Genomic DNA, 18,481 nt, shown 5'->3' on the forward strand with positions numbered 1-18,481 from the left:
TTAGATAATGTGTTCAGCAGTTCAAAGATGCAAATAAGCAGTTCTAGAAAGAACAAATGAAAAAATGGAGGGCAGGATATTATACAGGAAATAATTCAAAGAATATATCCAGAACTAACAGAGAGGGATTTATGGAAAAGTGTCATCAAATACGCTGCATAATTGATGAAAATAGGCCCATGTGAAGACACATCATTAAATTCCAGATGGAAAAAATTAGTGGTCAAAAAACAAATCAGGAATCAGAGTGGCATCAAATTTCTAGAGAGCAACACTGGGAGAGAAAAAAAAAAGACTTTGAAGGAAAATAAATCTTATTCTTGAATTCATCATCCAGCCCAAAGACTAATCAAGCACAGGGATAGAGTGATGACATTTTAGAGATACAAGATCTCAAAAAATTTACCCCCCATGAATCCTTTCTTGGGAAGGTACTGAAGAATGTTCCCCACCAAAGTGAGGGAAACGAGATCCAGGATACAAGGGCTCAGACACAGGAGAGAAGCTCAAGGAATGCACAGGATGCTGCGTGACCTTCTTAGGAAGCCAGCTGTACTGCAGGCCCAGAGAGCAGCCAGTCCAGAAGGAAATTGCAGAACAGATGGGTCAGGAGAGATTTGTCTCTAAGAAAATGGAACTGATAGAAAATCTGATGTTTCTGAACCTATTGATAGGATATTTACTCCTTTGATTGAGAGTTTGGGGGCGAGTCCATGATAGATACCTTTAAAAAACAAGCAAATTCAAGGCAATAATTCCTTAGAAAATAAAAGTTGTACAAGAAAGAAATTGCAATCATAGTATGCTTTCATGGCTCAGCCGTGAATAGTATTTGCATTCCCATACTGGTATAGATTCTCACTAGAAAATAGGTTTTAACTATATTGGGAGGATGGGGAGAAGAAAGTAAAGGAGAGAAAGAAAGGGACGGGAAAGAGGGAGAGAAGAGAGCTGTCATTGTCTCCTATAGAGAGGAGTAAATTGATAATGCTCAAACTGAAAAATTAAGAAGTAGCAGTAGATGAGAGGAAGGCAAACATCAAAAGAAAAATGCAAATAGAATTGACAGTGGTTGCTTCCACTTAATGGACAACCGTGGAACTAATGGGGAAGGGTGGGAGAGTGGGTTCAAGGGACTACTGCTTTTCATATGTTTTTTTTTTTAGAACCATTTGACTTTGCAAATTATTTGTAGGTATACATTTCATAAAAATAGCACTTACAAATTTAAGTCATACTGCAGGACAGTATTGTAGTATGCTACCATTTGTGTAAGAAAAAGTAGTACATGTGCAAATGTGCTTTTTTTTAAGTCATGAAGTATGTCTGGAAAGATATGCAGAAAACCAGTAACATTGGCTGCCTCTTGGGATGGCAGCTAGTGGCCATGAACAGACAGGAAAGAAAGAGACTCTTTTCCCTTATACTCATCTGAATTTTATACTGTGTACATGTATTATTTATTTACAAAGAAAAACTTCTTAGAAAGAAAGGAACTGGGAATGAAATGGAAGCAAGAGAGAAAACAAAGTTAAAATTAAATGGACTCTAAAGAGAGTGATCATATCCTTTTAGGATGAGTTCTTTATTCAGTAAGTATTAGTGTGTGTCTTCTTGTTATTCAATTGACTTTATCCTTATAGAACAAATGGAGGAAGAAAAAAATCACTCATAGTGCCACCATGCATATAACCACTGTTAAACTTTTGATGTATATCTTCTGAAACGTTACTGTGTATGTGCGTTTGTGCATTCTTACCCCCTCCCTTGTGATAATACTATTTAACTACCAGCTATTTTTATTCAACAATGTAGTGTAGTCGCTTTTGATGTGAATTATTAAGAAATATCCATGTTCAGATCATTTTCAGTGACTGATTTTATTGCATCACTTGGCTCTACCACAGTTGATTTAATTAATCCCCTATTGGTAGTTTTCAGTTTTTCACCACTGTAAACAATGCTCATGTCCTAATTGCTGATCACATTCCTGTTTCCTTAGAGTAGACTTCTAATAATGCATTTCCTGGGTCATATGGCATGAACACAACTAAAAATCTTGATATAACATGAAATTATCTCCCAGAAAATGTATACCAGTTTATGGCCCATCCCCAACAGAGTTGAAGAATGTCACCCTCTCCCAGACCCTTGCCAGAAGTTTATTTGTTCTTGCCAAATCTGACAGATGAAAAAAATGTTGTATTGTTAGTGTTTCTTTGGCTTACAGGTAAGGCTGAACATTTTTCACGTATTTATTGACCAAAAAATATTTTTTGAACACCCTTCCCCTCCCTCGTACTGTGCTAACTGTATCTAGAGGCATAAAAGCATATAGAATGGTCTCTTTCTTCGAAGAGTTTACAATCTCAAAACACAGAAATGAATCCACAACCTATACAGTACTACAATGCCCTGTGCTATGATATGTAACCACAGGGGAGGAAGTGATTAATTCCAATATAAAATTTTAAATGTTCATAGGTAAAACATTTGAGTAGAGACTTGAAGGATAAGGAGGAGGAAGTCAGGGAAATGGAGTGTACATTTCCAGAGAGTAGCCTAGTTAAGTGCAACGTTGAGTACAATACACTTGGGAAGGGTGAGTGAGCTGGTGTGGCCGAAGCCAAGGGTGCATGTTGGAAATTGACAGTGCCTAGGAAGTAAGCCTGGAGAAGTGCGTTGGGGCCCTTTCCTGAAGAATTTGGAATAGATTCTCCAGACCAAAGCCTCCTGTCTGATATACCAGTCTTGATTGCAGGCCGCCATGTTTCAAACAGAAAAAGTGACAAATATCCACCATGAGCCCTGAAAATTATACGTAACGTTTAGGAAGAAGTGTGTGTGTGTGTGTGTCTGTGTGTGTGTGTGTGTGTGTGTGTGTGTGTGTGTGTGTGTGTGCGCATGCGCACGCGCGTGTATGAGAATTCCATAGCATTCTCAAAGGGATAAAGAATTCAACATCACTGGTCCAGACTTTGGAGAGCCCTCCGGTATCTTCAGCAGGAGAGGAACAGGATCAGCCCTGTGAAAAAGAACCATGTCAATAATATGTATTGGGGAGGGCACATGCAGGAAGGAGAACTGGAAGTGAACTTTTGATAGGTAACATTAATAATACCCACCATTTATTGAGAATTTACTCTGTGGTAGACAAAGTGCTAAATGCTTGGCACCCCTTTTATTTCATCTTCAAGCAGCACATTTAAAAGATGAGGAGACTGAAACCTAGATTTTAATCCTGGATCACCTGGCTACCAATGGCAGAGTCCACAGTTGACCATCAGGTCATGTGACTTCAAAGCCCACTCTTTTAAACATTACCCTCTACTGCCTCTTTTGTAAAGCTCTGGCATCATTTCTTTTATACTTCCTCCCCTAATTTCCAGTTAATTGTCTTAACTAGCAAAGTGACTCACTTCAGGGAAGAGAATCAAATGACTGGAGATACCATTTAGCAGTCGAAAAGGAGAAAGGCCTTGGTGACTGTTCATTGTTCTTGTTCCACAAAGAACTGATCGTCCGCTGAGATAATAGTATTAATCCAAAGAAACCCCTAGCTCTGCACACTGGTTCCTGTTGTTATTTGTGTCTCCTCATTCCATGGAAGGAAATTCTTGCAGATTTCAACTGGCAAACAAATCATTCTGAAGAACGTGCACAATTTTCTTCAAGCTTCATGGTCATTAGCACTGTGGAACAGGAGGTCTGCCTAAGTATATTCACTCTCATTTATTATTGAAATGACATGTGCAAACAATAGCATGCATTTCTATCTTTCATGGCAAATATTAAATACACCATAAGGAAACTTACAAAAGCTCCAGCTGTATTACCTTGGGAGCTGAGTGCTGCCTAAGAAGTGCACTGGTGCCCTATTGTCAAATAAAAAGCAAATGTTATCTTTGGACATGTGAAACCTCAGGGCATGACACTAATCACCAGAGGGCATGAGATTCTGAATTGCAAAAGATTACCATCTCTCCATCTCTCATGGTTGTATGCACTTGCTTGTGCTAACCTTCTGTATGCATTGTTCATGGGCTACTGTAATGACTCTGGCTTTTTACCCCCCAGTTCACAGAAAAACAAACAGAGGCAGCTGTTGCTAAAGTTTTGCTGGAAGGCTTAGGAAAGCTCATTTTTATCATCTTTTGAACAAATATGTGAAACCCCGTATTAGTTTTCTATTGCTGTGTAACAAATTACCACAAACTTAGTGGCTTAACACAGACAGATTTATTATCTCAGTTTCTTTTTTTTCTCTTCAATATATGAAGTTTACTGTCAAATTGGTTTCCATACAACACCCAGTGCTCATCCCAAAAGGTGCCCTCCTCAATGCCCATCACCCACCCTTCCCTCTCTCCCACCCCCATCAACCCTCAGTTTGTTCTCAGTTTTTAAGAGTCTCTTATGCTTTGGCTGTCTTCCACTCTAACCTCTTTTTTTTCCCCTTCCCCTCCCCCATGGGTTTCTGTTAAGTTTCTCAGGATCCACATAAGAGTAAAACCATATGGTATCTGTCTTTCTCTGTATGGCTTATTTCACTTAGCATCACACTCTCCAGTTCCATCCATGTTGCTAAAAGGGCCATATTTCATTCTTTCTCATTGCCACATAGTATTCCATTGTGTATATAAACCACAATTTTTTTTATCCATTCATCAGTTGATGGACATTTAGGCTCTTTCCATAATTTGGCTATTGTTGAGAGTGCTGCTATAAACATTGGGGTACAAGTGCCCCTATGCATCAGTACTCCTGTATCCCTTGGGTAAATTCCTAGCAGTGCTATTGCTGGGTCATAGGGTAGGTCTATTTTTAATTTTTTGAGGAACCTCCACACTGCTTTCCAGAGTGGCTGCACCAATTTGCATTCCCACCAACAGTGCAAGAGGGTTCCCATTTCTCCACATCCTCGCCAGCATCTATAGTCTCCTGATTTGTTCATTTTGGCCACTCTGACTGGCGTGAGGTGATATATGGTGTGGTTTTGATTTGTATCTCCCTGATGAGGAGCGACATTGAGCATCTTTTCATGTGCCTGTTGGCCATCTGGATGTCTTCTTTAGGGAAGTGTCTATTCATGTTTTCTGCCCATTTCTTCACTGGGTTATTTGTTTTTCGGGTGTGGAGTTTGGTGAGCTCTTTATAGATTTTGGATACTAGCCCTTTGTCCAATATGTCATTTGCAAATATCTTTTCCCATTCCGTGGGTTACCTTTTAGTTTTGTTGGTTGTTTCCTTTGCTCTGCAGAAGCTTTTTATCTTCATGAGGTCCCAATAGTTCATTTTTGCTTTTAATTCCCTTGCCTTTGGGGATGTAACAAGTAAGAAATTGCTACGGCTGAGGTCAGAGAGGTCTTTCCTGCTTTCTCCTCTAGGGTTTTGATGGTTTCCTGTCTCACATTCAGGTCCTTTATCCATTTTGAGTTTATTTTTGTGAATGGTGTGAGAAAGTGGTCTAGTTTCAATCTTCTGCATGCTGCTGTCCAGTTCTCCCAGCACCATTTGTTAAAGAGACTGTCTTTTTTCCATTGGATATTCTTTCCTGGTTTGTCAAAGATTAGTTGGCCATACGTTTGTGGGTTTCTATTCTATTCCATTGGTGTATGTGTCTGTTTTTGTGTCAATACCATGCTGTCTTGATGATTACAGCTTTATAGTAGAGGCTAAAGTCTGGGATTGTGATGCCTCCTGCTTTGGTCTTCTTCTTCAAAATTACCTTGGCTATTCGGGGCCTTTTGTGGTTCCATATGAATTTTAAGATTGCTTGTTCTAGTTTCGAGAAGAATGCTGGTGCAATTTTGATTGGGATTGCATTGAATGTGTAGATAGCTTTGGGTAGTATTGACATTTTGACAATATTTATTCTTCCAATCCATGAGCAGGGAATGTTTTTCCATTTTTTTATATCTTCTTCAATTTCCTTCCTAAGCTTTCTATAGTTTTCAGCATACAGATCTTTTACATCTTTGGTTAGATTTATTCCTAGGTATTTTATGCTTCTTGGTGCAATTGTGAATGGGATCAGTTTCTTTATTTGTCTTTCTGTGGCTTCATTATTAGTGTATAAGAATGCAACTGAGGGGCGCCTGGGTGGCGCAGTCGGTTAAGCGTCCGACTTCAGCCAGGTCACGATCTCGCGGTCCGTGAGTTCGAGCCCCGCGTCAGGCTCTGGGCTGATGGCTCGGAGCCTGGAGCCTGTTTCCGATTCTGTGTCTCCCTCTCTCTCTGCCCCTCCCCCATTCATACTCTGTCTCTCTCTGTCCCAAAAATAAATTAAAAAAAAAAAAGCGTTGAAAAAAAAAATTAAAAAAAAAAAAAAGAATGCAACTGATTTCTCTACATTGATTTTGTATCCTGCAACTTTGCTAAATTCATGTATCAGTTCTAGCAGACTTTTGGTGGAGTCTATCGGACTTTCCATGTATAATATCATGTCATCTGCAAAAAGGGAAAGCTTGACTTCATCTTTGCCAATTTTGATGCCTTTGATTTCCTTTTGTTGTCTGATTGCTGATGCTAGCACTTCCAACACTATGTTAAACAGCAGCGGTGAGAGTGGACATCCCTGTCGTGTTCCTGATCTCAAGGAAAAAGCTCTCAGTTTTTCCCCATTGAGGATGATGTTAGCTGTGGGCTTTTCGTAAATGGCTTTTATGATCTTTAAGTATGTTCCTTCTATCCCAACTTTCTCGAGGGATTTTATTAAGAAAGGTTGCTGAATTTTCTCAAATGCTTTTTCTGCATCGATTGACAGGATCATATGGTTCTTATCATTTCTTTTATTAATGTGATGTATCACATTGATTGATTTGTGAATGTTCAACCAGCCCTGCAGCCCAGGAATGAATTCCACTTGATCATGGTGAATAATTCTTTTTATATGCTTTTGAATTCGATTTGCTAGTATCTTATTGAGAATTTTTGCATCCATATTCATCAGGGATATTGGCCTGTAGTTCTCTTTTTTTACTGGGTCTCTGTCTGGTTTAGGAATCAAAGTAATACTGGCTTCATAAAATGAGTCTGGAAGTTTTCCTTCCCTTTCTATTTTTTGGAATAGCTTGAGAAGGATAGATATTATCTCTGCCTTAAACGTCTGGTAGAACTCCCCTGGGAAGCCATCTGGTCCTGGACTCTTATTTTTTGGGAGATTTTTAATGACTGATTCAATTTCTTCGCTGGTTATGGGTCTGTTCAAGCTTTCTATTTCCTCCTGATTGAGTTTTGGAAGCGTGTGGGTGTTTAGGAATTTGTCCATTTCTTCCAGGTTGTCCAGTTTGTTGGCATATAATTTTTCATAGTATTCCCTGATAATTGCTTGTATCTCTGAGGGATTGGTTGTAATCATTCCATTTTCATTCATGATTTTATCTATTTGGGTCATCTCCCTTTTCCTTTTGAGAAGCCTGGCTAGAGGTTTATCAATTTTGTTTATTTTTTCAAAAAAACAACTCTTGGTTTCATTGATCTGCTCTACAGGTTTTTTTTTAGATTCTATATTGTTTATTTCTGCTCTGATCTTTATTATTTCTCTTCTTCTGCTGGATTTAGGCTGTCTTTGCTGTTCTGCTTCTATTTCCTTTAGGTGTGCTGTTACAGTTTGTATTTGGGATTTTTCTTGTTTCTTGAGATAGGCCTGGATTGCAATGTATTTTCCTCTCAGGACTGCCTTCGCTGCCTTCCCAAAGCATTTAGATTGTCATATTTTCATTTTCATTTGTTTCTATATATTTTTTAATTTCTTCTCTAATTGCCTGGTTGACCCATTCAATCTTTAGTAGGGTGTTCTTTAACCTCCATGCTTTTGGAGGTTTTCCAGACTTTTTCCTGTGGTTGATCTCAAGCTTCATAGCATTGTGGTCTGAAAGTATGCATGGTATGATTTCAATTCTTGTATACTTATGAAGGGCTGTTTTGTGACCCAGTATGTGATCTATCATGTTGAATGTTCCATGTGCACTTGAGAAGAAAGTATATTCTGTTGCTTTGGGATGCAGAGTTCTAAATACATCTGTCAAGTCCATCTGATCCAATGTATCATTCAGGGCCCTTGTTTCTTTATTGACCGTGTGTCTAGATGATCTATCCATTTCTGTAAGTGGAGTGTTAAAGTCCCCTGCAATGACCACATTCTTATCAATAAGGTTGCTTATGTTTGTGAGTAATTGTTTTATATATTTGGGGGCTCCTGTATTCGGCGCATAGACATTTATAATTATTAGCGCTTCCTGATGGATAGACCCTGTGATTATTATATAATGCCCTTCTTCATCTCTTGTTACAGCCTTTAATTGAAAGTCTAGTTTGTCTGATAGAAGTATGGCTACTCCAGCTCTCTTTTGACTTCCAGTGGCATGATAAATAGTTCTCCATCCCCTCACTCTCAATCTGAAGGTGTCTTCAGGTCTAAAATGAGTCTCTTGTAGACAGCAAATAGATGGGTCTTGTTTTTTTATCCATTCTGATACGCTGTGTCTTTTGGTTGGTGCATTTAGTCCATTTACATTCAGTGTTATTATAGAAAGATACAGGTTTAGAGTCATTGTGATGTCCGTAGGTTTCATGCTTGTATCGATGTCTCTGGCACTTTGTCTCACAGGATCCCCCTTAGGATCTCTTGTAGGGCTGGTTTAGTGGTGACGAATTCCTTCAGTTTTTGTTTGTTTGGGAAGACCTTTATCTCTCCTTCTATTCTAAATGACAGACTTGCTGGATAAAGGATTCTCGGCTGCATATTTTTTTCTGTTCATCACATTGAAGATTTCCTGCCATTCCTTTCTGTCCTGCCAAGTTTCAGTAGAGAGATTGGTCACAAGTCTTATAGGTCTCCCTTTTTATGTTAGAGTACGTTTATCTCTAGCTGCTTTCAGAATTTTCTCTTTATCCTTGTATTTTGCCAGTTTCACTATGATATGTTGTGCAGAAGATCGATTCAAGTTACATCTGAAGGGAGTTCTCTGTGCCTCTTGGATTTCAATGCCTTTTTCCTTCCCCTGATCCGGGAAGTTCTCAACTATTATTTCTTCAAGTACACCTTCAGCACCTTTCCCTCTCTCTTCCTCCTCTGGAATACCAATTATGCCTATATTATTTCTCTTTAGTGCATCACTTATTTCTCTAATTTTCCCCTCATACTCCTGGATTTTTTTATCTCTCTTTTTCTCAGCTTCTTCTTTTTCCATAATTTTATCTTCTAGTTCACCTATTCTGTCCTCTGCCTCTTCAATCCGAGCCATAGTTGTCTCCAATTTATTTTGCAACTCATTGATAGCATTTTTTAGTTCCTCCTGTCTGTTTCTTAGTCCCTTGATCTCTGTAGCAAGAGATTCTCTGCTGTCCTTTATACTGTTTTCAAGCCCAGCGATTAATTTTATGACTATTATTCTAAATTCACTTTCTGTTATATTGTTTAAATCATTTTTGATCAGTTCATTAGCTGTTGTTATTTCCTGGACGTTCTTCTGAGGGGAATTCTTCTGTTTCGTCATTTTGGATAGTCCCTGGAGTGGTGCAGGACTGTGGGGCACTTCCCCTGTGCTGTCTTGAATAACTTGGTTTGGTGGGTGGGGCCGCATTCAGACCCGATATCTGCCCCCAGCCCACCGCTGGGGCCACAGTCAGACTGGTGTGTGCCTTCTCTTCCCCTCTCCTAGGGGCAGGAGTCACTGTGGGTGGCATGGCCCATCTGGGCTACTTGCACACTGCCAGGCTTGTGGTGCTGGGAATCTGGCGTATTAGCTTGGGTGGATTGGTAAGGTGCACAGGGGCAGGAGGGCCAGGCTCAGCTCACTTTTCCTTCGGAGTCCCACTTCGGGAGGGGCCCTGCGGCACCGGGAGGGAGTCAGACCCGCCGGAGGGATGGATCTGCAGAAGCACAGCGTTGGGTGTTTGTGTGGTGCAAGCAAGTTCCCTGGCAGGAACTGGTTGCCTTTGGGATTTTGGCTGGGGGATGGGCGAGGGAGATGGCGCTGGCGAGCACCTTTGCTCCCCGCCAAGCTGAGCTCAGTCGTCCGGGGCTCAACAACTCTCCCTCCCATTGTCCTCCAGCCCTCCCGTTCTCCGAGCAGAGCTGTTAGCTTATAACCTTCCAGATGTCAAGTCCCGCTTGGTGTCGGAACACACTCCGTCAGGCCCCTCCGCTTTTACAAGCCAGATTCAGGGGCTCTGCTTGGCCGGTGGGCCGCCCCTCCGCCCCGGCTCCCTCCCGCCAGTCGGTGGAGCGCGCACCGCCTCTCTGCCCTTCCTACCCTCTTACGTGGGCCTCTCGTCTGGGCTTGGCTCCGGAGACTCCATTCTGCTAGTCTTCTGGCGGTTTTCTGGGTTATTTAGGCAGGTGTAGGTGGAATCTAAGTGATCCGCAGGACGCGCGGTGAGCCCAGCGTCCTCCTACGCCGCCATCTTCCCAGGATCCCCTTTTATCTCAGTTTCAATAGGTCAGAAGTCTGGCAATGAGTTGGCTGGATCCTCTCGTTAGGCTCTCAAAACACTAAAGTCAAGGCAGTGGTAGAACTGCATTCTCTTCAGGAGGCTTGACTAAGGAAAGGTTCACTTCTAGGCCCCCTCAGGTTGTCGGCAGAATTTATTTCCTTGCAGTGAGAGACTGAGGCCCCCCGTTTTTTCTTGCTAGCTGCCCGCTAGGGTCTGCACTCAGCTGCTGTTGAAACACCCACAGCCCCCTGCCATGTGGTCCCTTCCATAGCCCCTCTCACACTTGAAGTCTTTTGACTAGGAAGAGCCCAATCACTTCTAAAATCTCATCGGATCCACCAACGATATTCTCCCCACCTTAAAGTCAATGGATGTAGGATCTTGACTTCATCTGCAAAATCCCTTCACAGCAGCACATAGATTATTGTTTGATTAAATAACTGGGAAAGATAACTATACATCAGGAGATAAACATCTTGGGGGCCACTTGCAGTTCTGCCTGCCACAAACCCTTACAAGCTCCTTCTCTTCGGGCAAGAGTATTGTATGTTATATGCTTTCTTAGCATCCATCTTTGTTTTCTCAGTTCTATAATCCATATATTTAGCAAATACTATGGAGCCCATAATTATGTGTCATGTGGAGCATTTCATATTTTGGTAAAATGATGACAGTAGCTAGGACTTTCTATTTGTCAGACACTATTCTGAGTTTTACTCACATTACCTCATTTAAATATTACCACGGTGCTATGCAGAAGGTGCAGTTGGTGTCCCAGGCTACAGATGAGAAAACTGAGGCCAGCCATGGTTAAGTGACACGCCCAAGACCCGACAGTCAGAACCCATTGGAGCTGGGACTTAAACCCACATCGCTTTTCCTTCAGAGCCCTCCCTCCTAACCTATTTCCATCAGTAGTTGTCTTACTATATTGTAGTTTTGAAAGATTATGGAATGTTCTCCATAGCTATGCTGATTATCATTCATCCACTCCTTTTCTGTCAAATTTGTCACCTAATAACAGAAAATGTCACATATGCCAAGTTCTTCCTAGTAGCAAAGGACATCCCCCAAAAGTCAAATAGCAAAGAGACACAGGGGTGTTAGAGCAACTAGTTTAAAGGTTGACTTTGGGTGAGGACAGTCCAGTACCTTAGCAGTTGGTGTTTTAGTGTTCCTTGTTCGTGGATTCTATGATATACTTTGCTGCCTGGTTTTATGCCAAACATTGATTAATAACCTTCATCAAAAAGAAAACTCACCAATTCAGCCCTGGAGAGCAACTTTGTGTCTTCTTTCCAGAGCAGCCAACCTGTGTCAGCAGGAATCAGAATAGAAATGGTACCCATCCATTGAAAACTAATGTCCCCTGACCTGAAATACCACTTATACTGGTGACACCCTATCTTCATTGTGAACAGAGGACTGACCTATGCTACTGGCTAGGGGAGGAAAATAAATGGTTATAAGGGGAAAGATGACATTGACAGAACCCTCTTCTGAAAGACATTTGCTTTTTTTTTAATATGAAATTTATTGTCAAATTGGTTTCCATACAACACTCAGTGCTCATTCCAGAAGGTGCCCTCCTCAATACCCATCACCCACCCTCCCCTCCCTCCCACCCCCCATCAACCCTCAGTTTGTTCTCAGTTTTTAAGAGTCTCTTATGCTTTGACTCTCTCCCTCTCTAATCTTTTTTTTTTTTTTGAAAGAAGGAGAAAAATGGCACCAATTTATGTTTTAATTGTAAGCTGGGTCTCATAAATGAGTAAAACTATGTAGAGTGCTCCAAGGCCACTGATTTGGGAACAAGGGCCAACAGCTGAGATCATCTGGCCTAGAACTTCCTTATTTTCTCTTCTTGCTGCCCTTCTATTTGTCCTAACAACAGGTAGATAGGAACTCCAGGTCTGCAATCCCCATAGGAGTTGAAGTGCCAAGTTATGTGCCCACTTCTGTGTTCTGATGGTGTAAATTCTTCGCCTTCCAAAATCTGGGATCCAGGGAAGTTGGGGGAAGACTTAAGGATCTGGTAGTAGACAACCATCAGGGCGGCTTTAACAGCAAGTAGCTAGCAGTTCACCACAACCGTTCCCTTTTACTCTTAGATTCAGAGCCAGATGACATTTCTCAGCCTTTTTTGAAGCTAAGGTGGCTGCCTGAGTTGTGTACAGTGGAAGTAGCAGAAGTGATGTGTGACACTTCCAGGGTTGGTACATAAAATCTCAGCATGTGACTCTCCCTCCTCTTTCTTCTCTTCTTGGTCAGCTGGATGTCATTATCTAGGGTGGCTGAGATGCTTCAAGTTAAGCATGTTACAATAAAAGGTTTTCAATATCCTCTGCTCTGAAGAAGCATCTTGTTCTTTAGGTGTCTGCCCCTGAAGTGCCTTTACCCCAGCCTCTTCTGACTCACATTTTTGTTGTTTACATGGGAAAGCAAGAACATAATAGGTGTGTTTAAAAGTGACTTGCACACAGCTGAAGAAAGAATTAGTGAACTGGAAGATAGCTCAGAACAAATACAAAATGAAACACAAAGAGCAAAAGAATGGAAAATGCAGATGGGAGTCTGCAGAGACAGAGAGGACGTATCAGAAAAAGTCACATACATTCAAGGAAAAGAGAAAGAAAATGAGGCAGAAACAATATTTAAACAGATAATAGCTGAGAAGTTTTCAGAAATAAGAGATATCAAACCCCAGATTCTAGAAAAGTAGCAAATTCCAAGAAGGATATGCAAATAAACTAACTACATACCATACGGAGAACCTACCCTACACACAATTAAACATAAAGAGAAAATCTTAAAAGCAGCCTGAAAAAACAGATAAATTACCATCAAGGAAGCACAATTTATATTTTTAGATTAAATAAGCATTAGTCATTTTTTTATGACTTGACACCTTGACCAAAATCTTAACTTTGGAGCCTGATTGTACTATATGAGATTTTCTTCTAAAGGTGGGATGCAGGATTTGAAGGGCTGTTAAGTAAAGAGGGAGCTTCAATTTATTCTATTTATCTCCAAGGGAGTGGACCAAATACCAATGTTGTGGAAGGTACAAAAAAGTATATCTCCACTTTACATAAGAGATATGTAACAATTTGAGGTATTAAAATCTGGGGTAAGTTACCTTAGATGAGAATTGAGTTTTCTAACATCAAAGGCAGATACATTAATTCATTTGTCATATATTTATTAAGCATCTACTATGTTCCAGGCATAGTTGCAGGTGCTGGGGATATATCAGTGAACACAAACAAGAACAAAAAACATAAACATCCCTTCTATGGAGAGCATATATCCTAGAACAAGGAGACAAAGAAACATGACAAATAAGTTAATTGTGCACTAAGTTAGAAGATGATAAGTGCTAAAAAAGAAACAGAACAGGGTAAAGGGGATCAGGAGGACTGAGGGAAAGTTTGAAATTAAAAATGTGATGTGCAGGGTAGGCTTTGTTGAGAGATATCGTTTGGCCAAAGAAAGACTTTAGGGAGTAAAGAATGAGCTATGAGGGTCTACATGGTTAAAGGAAACAGATTAGTGGGCATCACTTCCAACTCTAGAATTTAGCCCTGTCATATATTTCAAAATAAGTTTGGAATTTTAGCAAACGAAATTCCATTGATTATTATGAAATAATATAAATCAAGATGACTTCCTACATTGTGTTTATTAATGAAAGCTGTTTATCCTCACTATAACATCATAGACACTTTGCACTTGAAAAACATTTGCTTTAAAAATTATAAGTTCCAGGGGTGCCTGGGTGGCTCAGTCGGTTAAGCCGCCGACTTCGGCTCAGGTCACGATCTCACAGTCTGTGAGTTCGAGCCCCGCGTCGCGCTCTGGGCTGATGGCTCGGAGCCTGGAGCCTGCTTCTGATTCTGTGTCTCCCTCTCTCTCTGACCCTCTCCCGTTCATGCTCTGTCTCTGTCTCAAAAATAAATAAAACGTTAAAAAAAAATTAAAAAAAAAAAAAAATAAATAAATAAATAAATAAATAAATAAAAATTACAAGTTCCAGGGGCGCCTGGGTGGCTTGGTCGGTTAAGCGTCCGACTTCGGCTCAGGTCATGATCTCACGGTCCGTGAGTTCGAGCCCCGCGTCGGGCTCTGTGCTGACCACTCAGAGCCTGGAGCCTGTTTCAGATTCTGTGTCTCCCTCTCTCTCTGCCCCTCCCCTGTTCATGCTCTGTCTCTCTCTGTCTCAAAAATAAATAAATGTTAAAAAAAAAATTAAAAATTACAAGTTCCAGGAAGGATGTTGTACCTTCTGCTGGTATCTCAGAATTTGGAGATTAGAGCAGATAATTAGCATAAGCTTGTTAGAGAACTGGACTGTCATCTTGAGAAAGAGATGTAAAGAATCTTCACAGAGCATTCAAAAGTAGAATTGTAGGTTTGCTCTTCAAAATCACATTGCGTTTTGAAAAAAAGAAAAGCCAACAAACACCCAGCTGCTTTGATTCAAAAAAATAATGTTTGTCTCTGATGTTCAGTTCTGCAGTGCCAGTCATTTGAACTATAGAGGGCTTTGACATGTGCAGAATGAAAAGCCAAGAATATCTTCACTGTTAACTTGTACTCTTGTGTTGCAGGCACACAAAAAATCCCTTTGGACAATTGAACCCAATGAAGGCATGGTTCCCCCGGAAACTGATTTTCAGCTGACGCTGACAGCCAACCTGAATGACATACTGACATTCAAAGACACAGTTATTTTGAGCATAGAAAATAGCAACACCTACCGGATTCCTGTCCAGGCTTCAGGAGTTGGTTCCACCATTGTTTCAGATAAGCCCTTTGCTCCAGAGCTCAATTTGGGAGCACATTTCAGGTAGGGAAATACCCTGGACTGATTCTTCCAGATACTACGTCTGTTTCATAAACTGAGCATCACCTCTACTTTGAAAAATTACTTTCAGTAAATAGAACTAATGTCTTCAGCCCCCCTCCCTTTTCCCATCTTCACTTTACCCCCTCCAAATGGGTACATCAGCCACAAGAAGACCTTTCCTAGGCACAGTGTAGTTGCATTTTCCCAGCTGTGTCCCTCTACACCAGAGAAGACATTTATAGAAGTGCATTTTTCTTGCAAATATACAATGGCTTCTTCGTGACAAATTTAGTATCTCGATCATGATTCCTCCTCTTTAATTCCATCTGACACATTGCTAATTCCTCTCCATGACTGTGGAAAATACAGATAGAACTTGGTGGTGACCTAAGTACAGTATAAGTAGGAAGGCTGAAAATTTATTGCAAATGTATATTATCTGGTGTTGCAGAGCCAGTCATTTTGTTTTGTTTTGTTTTATGTCCTCTGCTCATCTCCCCACCAAAGCACCAACAAATGAGATGCTTGCAGTTGGCTCCTCCTGAAAAGCTAGAGAATCTCAATATTTAAATAAAAGGTGGTACAGTATAGATGTCTCTGAGCAGAACAGCCTAAATGTGTGTCTCTGAAAGTGTATGAGGTTTGAATGCTAACAGTGGAGGAGACATTTGGGGGGTTATTCATGGCTCCTCATCGGAGTCACATGGCTGCCACTCATTGATTCTTGGGGCCAGTTGAATCTGGCCTGTCTGTTGCAGTACTGTGAGCAGGTCTCAGAGGGGGGCTCCTGCCTTGTGGTGTAACAGGTCGTGAAACCAAGATGGACACTGTGCTGAGAGAGGATGTACCTGACAAAAACCAGTTGGGAGCCCTCCCCAAAAGCCCATCCACACCTCCTTTCCTCTGCTCCATCTACAACACATGACACTTGATTGAAAATACATTAACCAGTAGGAATTAAGTAACAGGCAAGTCAGATAGTTGAATTGCACATGTTTTCAGACAAACATCCAATTACAGTTTGGGTGTCAACTGGATATAAAAATACTCCTCTCCACCCATCTGTTGGCCATAAGCTAGGGCGTTTTTTCATTGCATACCATGCTTCTATTTCCAAATTTCTTTGTTAAGTGCACTCAAATATAATTATAGAAAACAATGTACTGCAAGCCAGATTTAATTACATGTTCTCCTTAGTCTACAAATAGTGTCAAATAGCCCCAAAGGATATTCTGACACTCGCCTAGAAATGGAGGGTTAGCTAATAGTTTCCTGTGAATGTAGAAGCAAACTGCAGCTTTTAGCTGCCAAGTTTTCCTCTGGCTAAGCTCTATAGTTATTCTTTTTGCCATAAAATCATGATGCCAGCAATCTCCAGAAGAATGATCAAAAGCAGGGGTGGGCAAACTGCAGCCCACTGCCTTTTTCTATAAATAAAGTTTTATAGGAATACAGCCATGCCCATTCCTATACATACATTCTCTATGGCTTCTTTCACACTACTGGAGAGTTGAGTTGTTGTGACAGACCATGTGGCCCAAGAAGTCTTATGTATTTATTATTCATCCCTTTATAGAAAAAGTTTGCCAAACTTTTGATCATAAGGGTCTGAAGAAATACCCATATGCCACCTTTTCTGACTACATATTTTTGGGCAACTCCCTTAAATTTTCAGAGCTTCTATTTCTTTATCTATAAAATGAGAACAAACATACTTATTATTACCGTATTGCTGTGACAGCTGAAATATGTACTGTGTACAAGTGACAGATACACTGCCTACAGTTTATATTATTTATATTATATATCGTATATTATTTACACATATAATTTATATGTTTATATTATTTATTATTATATTTATTATTTCCCCAAAGCCTGGACTTAGCCATGAAGTCAAACTACTCCAATAAGCATGCTCTGTAAATACCTATTTAGATAGAAATGGTTACGCCTGACAATCGGCAAATATTCCTTATTATTTATTTATTATTTATGCTTCAGCTTACTTATTAGCATATGATAGTATTTCTAATGAGGAACAGAGGGGATGAAATCTCAAAGCCTAATAAGATTTTAAAAATAAAAAACAGTGCCAAGGTGAGTCTTCTCCCTGAAAAAAAAATAATTTAAATAAACTTATAAATCAGTTTTGTTTTAATTCCAAACAAAATCATGTTTGAAGCAAGTCCAAGATCTCAGAAATCCCAGTGTCTTGCAAAGAGCCAGACAATCAAGAGGTTCTTAATAAATGTTCATGGAATAGATGAATGAATGAACAAATGACTTGATGAATGAAATAGCATTTTTAAAGCACTCCTCTGAGAAAAATGACCAATCCAGGTGATGTTCTGGTCCATGGTACAGTCCCCTTGAGCTTTGAGCCAAGTCCCCTTGGCTTCTCTTCCAAGTTCCCTTCAACGTGAGCTCATCACAAGAGATTTCATTCAGTCAGTAGAAATATACTCAATACAATTTGAAATATATTTCTCCTCCAGTAGGTATTTTACTTTCCTTTCACTCTTTAGAACCGTTTATCATAAATTAGAGTGATTTTTGCATATACTGTGTCTGTGTTTATATACCACTTCCCTGGTGGTGGAAACTCAGGGACCAAACCCAGGTACTGGACTCCAGTCTGTGGACTCCATAAGTAGATACTACCTCGTTCCCTTACTGTGGCAGCTCCTCATAGCATCATGATGTAGCATTCCTAAATTTTTAAAAATAAAGTGTATTTCATTACTTACCTTTTAAATACTTTTCAGAGGAGAAAAATCCCAAGGGTGTGGAGCTGAACAGAACACCCCAAGTTGAGCCCTCTCAATTCCTGCCTCCTCTTTTCCAGCCTGGACACCTATTATTACCGCTTCAAGTTGACCAACAAGGGACGTCGGGTCCAACAGTTGTTCTGGATGAACGAAGATTTCCATCCACAGAACAAGCTGAGCAAGAAGGGCCTGGCTAAGAAGGGACTTGCTAAGAACCAGCCCCGACCCCGGCACTTCCAGGAGCCCGGCGCCCCACAGAACCCCGTGTTTCAGATCCACCCAGTCAGAATGGAGCTGTACCCAGACCAGACGATCGATGTGATACTTGAAGGCTATTCTGCTACTCCCAGGGTAAGAGGACAGCACTCTTAGAAGCCGTTTTTCTCCTAAATAAATCTTTGCTGTATTTCTAAGGAGAGTC

At 40.6% G+C, this 18,481-nt stretch overlaps 1 protein-coding gene across 12 annotated transcripts in view; it reads left to right on the top strand.

Moving 5' to 3' along the window:
- The window catches only part of HYDIN (HYDIN axonemal central pair apparatus protein), a 439,740-nt gene that overhangs the window by 244,032 nt on the left and 177,227 nt on the right, over positions 1 to 18,481 (top strand). For all 12 annotated transcript variants that reach the window (XR_009256078.1, XR_009256079.1, XR_009256080.1 and 9 more), the window contains 2 exons: positions 15,051 to 15,289; positions 18,138 to 18,411. Coding sequence is in view for 9 of the 12 variants with exons in the window: in XM_058708213.1 (XP_058564196.1) it covers positions 15,051 to 15,289; positions 18,138 to 18,411 (513 nt within the window). In the remaining 3 variants the exon portion in view is untranslated. The remainder of the gene's footprint in view (positions 1 to 15,050; positions 15,290 to 18,137; positions 18,412 to 18,481) is intronic.

The sequence above is a fragment of the Neofelis nebulosa genome, chromosome 17, assembly GCF_028018385.1.
Source record: "Neofelis nebulosa isolate mNeoNeb1 chromosome 17, mNeoNeb1.pri, whole genome shotgun sequence".
Classification (NCBI taxonomy): Eukaryota; Metazoa; Chordata; class Mammalia; order Carnivora; family Felidae; genus Neofelis; species Neofelis nebulosa.